The sequence below is a fragment of the Chiloscyllium punctatum genome, chromosome 38 (genome assembly GCF_047496795.1).
Source record: "Chiloscyllium punctatum isolate Juve2018m chromosome 38, sChiPun1.3, whole genome shotgun sequence".
Classification (NCBI taxonomy): domain Eukaryota; kingdom Metazoa; phylum Chordata; class Chondrichthyes; order Orectolobiformes; family Hemiscylliidae; genus Chiloscyllium; species Chiloscyllium punctatum.
The window spans coordinates 32,787,154-32,797,695 of record NC_092776.1 but is presented as its reverse complement, the minus strand read 5'-3'; the positions used below and the strand labels follow the sequence as shown (position 1 = coordinate 32,797,695).

Genomic DNA, 10,542 nt, shown 5'->3' with positions numbered 1-10,542 from the left:
ATGTGAAGAAACTCCTCTTTATTAGCTTCAGATTAAAGCTTCCGTTTGGGTACAGGTATCACTTAGAGCAGTCCACTCGTGACCTTTGACCCCAGAGCAAGTGGCCTGCGGTGACGTCATTGGTGGGAACTCCTTGTCAGTGAGTGATAGAAATAAATTTAATGTGTACTGTATATTGGGCGGATCTGGAAAAGGGCAACAGGAATATGGTGGGAGAGTAGAACAGGAGTTGAGGGAAAGTGGAATATAGAGGCATCTGGAATATGGGAGGAACTGGAATATAGAGGGGTCTGGATTGTGGTGGCGCTGGAATAATGGGGGGAGGACTATAATATAAGGGAATCTGGACAACAGGGCATTGAGATATAGTGGGGACTGGAATTTAGGGTACTTGAATAAGGTAATTTAGGAAGGACTAGAGTATTTTGGGGATTAGGGTCAATAGATTTAAAGCTGGAGAAGTACAGAAGACTGGAGGTTTTCTAATGTGGTGCCACCATTTAAGAAAGGTGGTAAGGAAAAGCCAGGGAACTATAGACCAGTGAGCCTGACATCAGTGGTGGGCAACTTGTTGGGGGGGAATCCTGAGAGACAGGATTAACATGTATTTGGAAAGGCATGGACTAGGGATAGTCAACATGGCTTTATGCAAGGGAAATCATGTTTCACAAACTTGATTTGAGCTTTTTGAAGATGTAACAGAAAGGATTGATGAAGGCAGAGCGGTGGACATGATCAGCAAAGTGTTCGACAAGGGTCCTCAAGGTAGACTGATTAGGAAGGTTAGATCACATACAATACAGGGAGAACTAGCCATTTGGATACAGAATTGACTCGAAGATAGAAGACAGAGGGTGGTGGTGGAGGGTTGCTTTTCAGACTGGAGGCCTGTAATCAGTGGTGTGCCACAAGGATCGGAGCTGTGGCAACTGCTTTTCATCATTTATATAAATAATTTGGATGTGAACACAGGAGAAATAGTTAGTAAGTTTGCAGATGACACCAAAATTGACTGCGAAGAAGGTTACCTTAGAGTACAACAGGATCTTGATCAGATGGGATTAGGGGCCAAGGAGTGGCTAATGAAGTTTAATTTAGATAAATGTGAAGTGCTGCATTTGGAAAGGCAAATGAGAGCAGGACTTATACACTTAATGGTAAGGTCCTGGGGAGTGTTGCTGAACAAACAGACCTTGGAGTGCAGGTTCATAGTTCCTTGAAAGTGGAGTCGCAGGTAGATAGGATAGTGAAGAAGGCATTTAGTATGCTTTCCTTTATTGATCAGAGCATTGAGTATAGGAATTTGGAGGTCATGTTGTGGCTGTACATGACACTGGCTAGGCCACTTTTGGAATATTGTGTGCAATTCTGGTCTCCCTCCTATAGGAAGGATATTATGAACTTGAAAGGGTTCAGAAAAGATTTACAAGGATGTTGTCAGGGTTGGAGAGTTTGAGCTATAGAGAGAGGCTGAATAGGGTGGGGCTGTTGCCCTGGAGCGTCAGAGGCTAAGTAGTGACCTGAAAGAGGTTTATAAAATCATGAGGGGCATGGATAGGGTAAATAGACAAGGTCTTTTCCCTGGGTTGGGGGAGTTCAGAACTAGAGGGCTTAGGTTTAGGGTGAGAGGGGAAAGATTTAAAAGGACCTAAGGGGCACCCTCTTCATGCAAAAGGTGGTGCGTGTATGGAATGAGTTGCCAGAGGAAGTGGTGGAGTCTGGTACAATTACAACATTTAAAAAATGTTGAGTACACAAATAGGAAGGATTTAGAGGGATATAGGCCAAGTGCTGACAAATGGAACTAGATTAGATTAGGATATCTGGTCGGTATGGACGAATTGGACCTAAGGATCTGTTTCCACGCTGTACATCTCTATAGACTCTACTGAAACAAAGTAAGGACTGGAATAGAGTGGGAATCTGGAATACAGTGGGAATTTTGAATACAGTTGTGAGGACTGCAAAACAGTGGGGTGAGAACATAAGAGGAATCTGGAATATGGGGAGGGACTGAAATACAGTGAGGGAGATGTGAAGTGCAAGGGGGATTGAATATAGGGGACTGAAAGATAGGGATGACTGAAACATAGTGGAGGGTCTGAAATACAAAGTGGACTGAATATAGGGTCATTCTGGGATATGGAGAGAACTGAAATATTGGGGAGAGTCTAAAATACAGAGAAGTAGAATATGGGGGTGTGTAGAATATGAGAGTTCTGGAATATAGGGAGGACTGGAATATTTGGGGGAATCTGGATTATGGAGGTGGATCTGGAATATGGGAAGGGTTTGGAGTCTGGCGAATTTGTGGAATATGGTGGGAGGGAGTTGGAATAAGTAGGGTTCTGGATATAGGGGAGGTCTGGACATGGTGGCAACTAGAATATAGGGACTGTTCTGGAATATCGTGAGGGGATCTGGAATGTAGGGAAGGGATCTGGAATGTAGTGGTGTCTGAAATATTGGGCGAAATGCTGTCTGGAATGTAGTGGGGAGAGGTAGTCTGGAATACTGTGGAGTGGATCTGGAATATACTTGCAGACAGATATCTGGAATATACTGGGAAGAGTCTGAAATCTAGGGAATGCAGACAGGATGAAATATGTGGTGGGGAATTACAATCTGAAATATAGAGATTTGTGTAAAATATGGGGTGGGGGGAAACAGTATGAACTGCTGTCACTGTTTGAAATACAGATCCACTGACAATGCAGAGAGGGGACAGTGTGAAATATTTAGGTACCTTTTGTTAATATAGAGAGGGACATTCTGAAATAAAAGGGTATCTTTTATAGTATAAACAGAAACTTTCTTTTAAAAAGAGATCCCTCTTACAGAGAGGGGCCGTCTGGATTATAATGATACATCTGAAATACAAGGAGAGGTGATCTGAAACATGTAGAGAGAAGGACAGTCTAAAGTGTATAGAGTGACCAGCAAATACATAGTCAATGATAGTAAATAATTTAAAGAGTGAGCGATACTCTCTGGGTATATAGCTGACACTTCGAGGAACTAAGTGAAATATACAGAGATAGATAATCTCAAATACATGCATAATGACAGTTAGAAATATAGAGAGTGAGAAGACTCAGTGACAGTCTGAAATATGCAAAAAAAATGATATTCAGAAATGTAGACAGTACTGTATGACTTTTCAAAATGATGACCTGAAGTAGGAGCATTGACATATAACCCAGAATGTAGGAGTAGGCTATTTGGCTGTTTGAGCCTGCTCTGCCATTCAGTGTGATCATGACTGATTATCCAAATCAATACCCTATTCCTGCTTTTGCCCCATATTCTTTGATCCCTTTATACAGGGACAGTCAGAAATACAGAATGAGCCACAGGCAAACGTATTCATAGTAATTGACAGTTATAAGTAGACAGAGTGACTGATAGGAATATATCATCAGAAACACTGAGAGTTTGGAGGTGATTCCAGAGAGGCCATAGAGGGATTTGAAAAGGATTAGAATTTTAAAATTTAGGAGTAGTTTGACCAGGAGCAAATACAGTTTGACAAGTACAGAATTGAGAGTGAATATGACTAGTGCAAGGATACTGCAGAATTTTAAAAGAGCTTATGTAATGTGGGAAGGAAGCCAGGTGTTTTTTAGACTCGTAAGTCTAGAAATAACAAAGCATAGATCAGTGTTCTAGCAGCAGATGTGCTGAGGGAGTGATGATGCAGTGGAGTTGGAAATCAGGCAGTCTTAGTGAATACGTAGATCAATAGTCTGAAAACTGTTTTGAGGTCAGAAATGCCACCACTGTTATGACAATTTAGTTCAGCCTCAGACTGCAGCTATGGACCCGTGATGAAACAAAATTTGTGGTACTGACTGAAGACAATGGTTTCAGTCTTCCCAATATTTAATTGAAAGCGATTTCTGTTGTTAGTTGTCAGACAGCTAGTCTGATAATTTAGCAACAGTAAAAATCATGAGAATAAGAATTGACAGACTGAGTGAGAGCTACATAGAGTGAGTGGTGTAAGAATACAAACAGTATGAATTTCAGTTACGTGCAGAGTCACATAAACTGAGTGACACTTATCTAGCAGAATACTGTGACACCCAGCTACATACTGAGTAACAGTGACAAGTTACAAATTGAACCAAAGGTGAATGCAGAATATCACATTGACAAAGACATAGTTTTGACTGACAGCTACATGCAGAGGGACTTCGTGTTGAGTGACTGAGATACACACAAAGTAAGAAGTACTATAAAAGTAAGAAATGACACTGAGTGGCATTGAGAATTAATATACTTTCAATGAGCAACAGAAACATCAATATTCAAATACACAGAGGGAAATATTAAGATATGTGCTCTGAATTTTCCATGCATCTGTTTTTGGCATGTTTTTGGTAGGGTGGGCATGTAAATTTGGGTGGGTGCCAAACTCACCATCTTCCCACCCATCTCTGAGCCAACCTCCATACAATCATAGGTGGACAGGAGCCAAACTCAGCAGAATGCCTGCAATATTTCAGTAAATAATTAGGAGTTAACTAAGGTGTTACCATGCTTAGTGACTTCAGTAATATGTTGCCTGTACCATTAGGCTGCCTTTTTGCTCCTAACTGCAGTCATGGCAGCACTTATTACTGTGCTCATGATGCTGCTAGGACTGCTGGAGCTGTCAGTTAATCAGGTTGGCCAGCGGCTTCAAAAGGCAGGAACTGTCCCCAGTGAAGGGCAGTTGTCCCAGTCTCCACCATCAATTCAACTGGCAACACCAATAACCCCCACCCCCTCTTCTGCAATGTTGATGGTTGCAGGACGGCTTTCTTTTTGGTCAGTCAACTGCCCACCGACTTTGATCTGGGGTGCGGTGGGGCATTGGGTAAGCAGGGTGTCTCCACCACTAAGTCGAAAGGTATGGTGCTGGATAAACACAGCAGGTCAGGCAACATCCAAAGAGCAGGAGAATCAATGTTTTGGGCATAAGCCCCTTATCAGAAGTGTGGGGGGTGGGTGTGGGGGAGAGGGGGCTGAGAGATAAATAGGAGGGTGCGGTGGGGGTGAGGTAGCTGATTAGGTGCTAGATAGGTAGTTGCCTCCACCACTGACCCCTGTAAAAGTGTGCCCATTGTGATTTTGCTTGGACAGTGACTATTTATTTACACCACATTTACATGTTTAGAGAGTGAACTGGACTGAATCAATAGTCCTTCACCACATGTACAAAGCAAATAAGGGATTTTTGTTCACATTGCAGAGTTGGAAAATGAGGGTTTGTGCCTCTATTGATTAAACAGATTCCTAATATTTAAATTGTTTAGAGTAAATTAGAGACCTGCCCATCAGGAGTCATTAGTATCAGAGTAATGTTAAAATGAATTATGAATAATGACATTATGAATAAGAAATCAAGATCTCAGATGTGGGTTTGACATTATTGCTGCTCCAAAAAGCTGCATTAACCTAAACCCAAATAAACTCATTAAACGATATAGTTCATTAACTATTTTACTGGCATTCCTATCTCATAGCAAGCAATGCATTGGGAACATTTCAGAAAGGAACATTGTGGCAGTTGCAATGTTCACTTGTCAACAGTCAGGGAAGGCTATTAGCCCGAAGAGTAATAAGTTTTTATCATTGGAAAGTTTTAGAATGTAATTCTCCTTTTTGCAAGTTGTATTCAAGCTAGTAAAAAATACAATAAATATGGATATTGCCCCCAGGCTATAAATTAAATCCCCAAGCCAAAACAATATTTCCTGAATTGCCTGCACTAAATTATTAATAGGAACTTGCTCAAATACAACAGGCACATCACCTTTCATTTGAACTAACATGTTGACATCTTGAAGTGTCATTTTATGGGATTAGTGAGATTTGTGCATGTTTCTTACACCATTCTCCAGCATGATTTTTTGTTGTTGGCTACTTTGTGGAAAGATAAGATGAAACAAACACATAGTCACCACAGTAAAAACTGCAGTGTTGCATTATCTGGCACAAAGAAACACTGCCCTCGGGTTGAATCATAGAATCCCTGCAGTGTGGAAACAGGGCCTTTAGCCCAACAAGTCCATACCAACCCTCTGAAAAATATCCCACCCAAACCCATTTACTCTATACCCTATTACTCTATATTTAACCCTGACTAATGCACCTAACCTACATATCCATGAACACTCTGGGCAATTTAGCATGGTCAATTCACCTAACCTGCACATCTTTGGATTGTGGGAGGAAACCAGAGCATCTGGAAAAAACCCACACAGACAAAGAGAGAACGTGCAAACTCCATAGACAGTCGCTAAACCTGGAATTGAACCCAGGTCCCTGGCGCTCTGAGGTAAAAATACTAACCACTGAGCCACCATGCCGTGTTCAGTGAGAAAAAGATAAAAACATTGATAAGGGACGTCATTTCAAGATACAGTTTTTTTAAGAGAATGGTGACAGATTCAGGTACAAATGAGTACACAGAATAAGCACATAGAAAAAACAGAATGAGCTGGACTTAATTTTCCCCAGAGCAGATCTAGAACATATTACAATAGGAACATAGGAGCCCCTCAAGTGTGTTCTGCTATTCTAGATAATGGCTGATCATCTCCCTCAATGCCATATTCTCACACTGTCTCCAGATTCCTTGGTGTCATTAGCAATTAGAAGTCTATCAATCTCTATCTTGAGTTTACTTAATGACTGAGCTTCTCCAGCCTTCTAAGGTGGAGGATTCCAAAGATTCACCACCCTCCAGGTAAAGAAATTTCTCCTCATCTCAATCTAAATGGTTTGCCTTTTATTCTGAGGCAGTATCTCCTGGGTTTGAGACCCCACAAACATGGGAAACATCCTTTCTACTTCACACCTGTCTATCTCTTTAAGTATTTTGTAAGTACCTAGTAAATTAGTCTTCCAAACTCCAGAGAATACAGGCCCAGTCTGCTCAATTCCTCCTCATAGGGCAGTTCCAGCATCTCATGAATCAATCTGTAATCTCATGCAAGAGGATCAGAACTGTAAACAATACTCCAGTCTCACCAGTATTCTATTCAACTGAGCAAGACTCCTTAACTCCTGCACTCACATTCTATTGTGAGAAAGTCCAATATTTGGTTTGCTTTTTGAATTGCTTGTTGCACGTGCATGCTAATTTTCAGTGACCTATGAACAAGGACGTCTAGGTCTTTGTCGATGCCAGCATTTTCCAATCACTCCAATCTTTAATGCAATGTTAAGTACCTTTGTTTCTCCTACCAAAGTGGATAAACTCTCACATGTCAATGTTGTATTCCATCTGCTGTGCTCTGGTATAATCAGTCAGTCTAAATCCACCTGAAGCCTCATTGCATCCTCCTCACAGCTTAGATTCCCATCAGGTTTTGAATCATTTGCAAATTTGAAATATTTCACCTGGTCCCCAGATCCATATCATAGGTATAGATTATGAACAGCTGAGATCTGAACAGTGGGATACTCTGCCAACCTGAGAATAGCCTATTTATTCTTACTGGCTGCTTTCTGTGTGTTAACCAGTCTTTAATCATTGCTGGTACAATATCCCCAATCCCACCCACTTTCATTTTGTTTATCAACTTCCTATGTGAGATTTTACCAAAAATCTTCTGAAAGCATCATCAAAAATCTCCATCAGGTTAGTCAAACCTGATTTCCTCTTCATAAATCCAAGTCGCATCTGTTCGATCAGACAGTAATTTTCTAAATATCTAGCAAAAACATCTTTTAAAGTAGAGTCTAGTATTTTCTCTACTACTGGTGTCAGGCTAATAGATCTATAATGTTTCCCCTCTCCCTCCTTTCTTAAACAGTTTGGTTAAGTTTTCAACCTTCCGATCTGCAGGCACCATTGCAAAATTAGCAGAATTTTTGAAAGATAATCACTAATGCATCTACTATCTCTCTAGGCATCTCTTTAAAGGTCATTGGGCCCAAGGATTTGTCCCATTAATTTCTACAATACTGTATTTTTACTAATACTAATTTCTTTGAGCTATACAATTGGTCACTGAAATTCTGGATCTTCATTATTTCAGGGAGGCTTCTTGTGCTTTCCTCTGTGAAATCAGACATAAAATACTTACATCGCTTCTCTACCATTTCTCTCATCCTTATAAATTAATCTGTCTCTGACTATGATGGACCCACATTCACCTTTGCTAATTGTATTTTTTTAATAGATATTTTTATTGGAAATTTAACATTTTTACAAGTTTACAAAAATAAACAAAACTCTCAAGTACAAACATTGATATACAATTAAATCTTAAATAAACAATAACCAAAATTTTTTAAAAAACCGAGGAAAAAAAACAAACTACTAACTACTAATCTAACCTACAACTAACCAGAGTGTATAATTAAGTCTCTTACATTATTCAAATAAGAGAAAGAAAAAAAACCAACGGATAACACAGAAATTGTATTATTTTTACTTATCTACAGAGGCTTCTACAATCCGATTTATGTTTCTTGCCATTTGCATTCATCCTGTTCTCTGTTTTTGTAACAATTTCTTTGTCATCTTTACATAATTCTAAAATATTCCAAATCTTTAGACTTGCAACATTGCAACATGGATAGTAAGTGCCTTGCTATCCATGCCACTTTTGCATTTTCTGTCAAACTGGGAATTGTATAAAATCAAGCAAATGGTCTTCTTGCCACCTCCCCACCTATTCATGACATTTCTAAAGTTTTACAGTTGGGAAACATCTGCTGTTCACCTGCCCTTCGGCCTTTTGAGGATTCCTCTGCCACGAGGGAGGCTGACATCATGTGAGAAACCCAGTCAGCTTTAATTGCACAGGCAGGTGTCAAGCAAGGGACTACAGTTGAGGGATTTGTGGAGAACGCCATTGCAAATCCTCTGGCCTGACCCCATGTATTATCTGATCCCTATTACACTTTCCCCTGGACTCAAGAACCCAGCCTCCCAACCACTTCACTCCCTCACTGAGGCCCCTAACTCCAGAATTACCAGGACTCCTCAGCATGATGTGACTGTCTATAGTAGTAGCATTGGACACTGCTCCCAGCTGGTGTTGTTAGTCTAGAGTTTCTGATTGTCAATGGACAGAAGTCTCACCATAAAGCAGTTAACCCTGCTTCCAGTGTTAAATTGCTGTGGGCCAATCATCAGGATCATTGGTGGGCTCCCCATCCATCTATCTCTTAGCCGAGGATGCAAAGGTTGGTGCCCTGTAAATTCTAATCCTATAATTTGAGAAACAGTGAGAAAAGGACAGACCCATGATCAGGTACATGCAGAATGAATGGACAGAAATAAATACACGCAGGAAATGGAGGTAATTGTTTGAGGTACAGTAAGCAAATACTTAAGTTACTGAAAGTAAAGGGGACCTGGGTTCAATTCCCGCCTTGGGCAGTTGTCTGTGTGGAGTTCTGCATGGGTTTCCTCCGGGTGCTCCGGTTTCCTCCCACAATCCAAAGATGTGCATGCCAGGTGCATTGGCCATGCTAAATTGCCCGTAATGCAGGTACATTAATCAGGGGGAAATATAGAGTGGGGGAATGGGTCTGGGTGGGTTACTCTTCGGAGGATCAGTGTGGACTTGTTGGGCCAAAAGGCCTGTTTCCGTTCTGTCAGGAATCTAATCTAATCTATAAAGGGATTAATAGAAAAGATATAACAAACTTAAAGTAAAATGCACTTCAGAATTCTTAATGCACAGTACCAACTTGAATCTCCAGTATCTCATTAAGTATGTTGCATAACATCAAACAACAGTACAGTTGAGAAAGAAAAATCAAGATTCAATGCCCAGTGTGTGCTGAAATAGCTGACCTCTGTCAAGATGGGACTGAGTGTGTTACAAACATTGTCACCATTCCAGGCAAGTGAAAACTTAGCTGAGGACACAGACTTAATTAACACAAGTTTTGTCAAACAGGTATATTCAAATAATTAAATATTATATATTTGCTGCATTGACAATGATATTGACAAATATTGGATATGGTATTAAGCAACATTCATCTAACCTATGTGTGAAATATTTTATTCCAATAATGGGATTTGAATGTACACTATGCATTGTTCAATTATTTCATCATACATTTGCTACATTTTACTTTTGATACACAGCCACTTCTTTGAGTGTCTGAAGCATTTCCTTGAAAGATGAGATAGAGACAGAAACTGGTGTCAACAAAAAAAGGCTTATCGTAAAAAAACATTTGTTGAAGTGGGTAGTTTACTGACTGCAGTGTAAATCTTGATGATTATAATTTGAACGAGACCCTTAGATATTGTTATCCAATCCTTAAAACCAGGGTGTTGCTGCAAAACGAAGGCATGAATGATTATTTGACACACTGTTATCTTGTTATAACAAACATAGGTCTGTACTTTTCAATTTATAGTTCTGAGCACCAAGCAGTTTAGTTCTTTGTAATCCACTTGATGTTAGCAATACTGATGAAGTGTGAGAAATGAAAGTCCTTTTGCTTAAAGATCCCAAAGAAGGATTATCGGAACCTGATCCATATGTTCAAGTAAGTGGCCCGAAAAAGATTCATTTT

General features: G+C 40.1%; 1 protein-coding gene across 5 annotated transcripts in view; it reads left to right on the top strand.

Annotated features, from left to right (window-relative positions):
- Nucleotides 1–10,542, top strand: part of uros (uroporphyrinogen III synthase) — a 49,926-nt gene that overhangs the window by 118 nt on the left and 39,266 nt on the right. Inside the window, exons 1-2 of one of the 5 annotated variants that reach the window (XM_072557579.1) lie at nucleotides 2–139; nucleotides 10,384–10,515. In XM_072557579.1, coding sequence (XP_072413680.1) covers nucleotides 10,453–10,515 — 63 coding nt within the window. In that variant the 5' untranslated portion in view covers nucleotides 2–139; nucleotides 10,384–10,452. Of the gene's footprint in view, nucleotide 1; nucleotides 140–170; nucleotides 1,899–9,748; nucleotides 9,855–10,361; nucleotides 10,516–10,542 lie in introns of those variants that run through there. The other 4 variants (XM_072557582.1, XM_072557584.1, XM_072557580.1 and 1 more) reach the window with 4 other exon arrangements.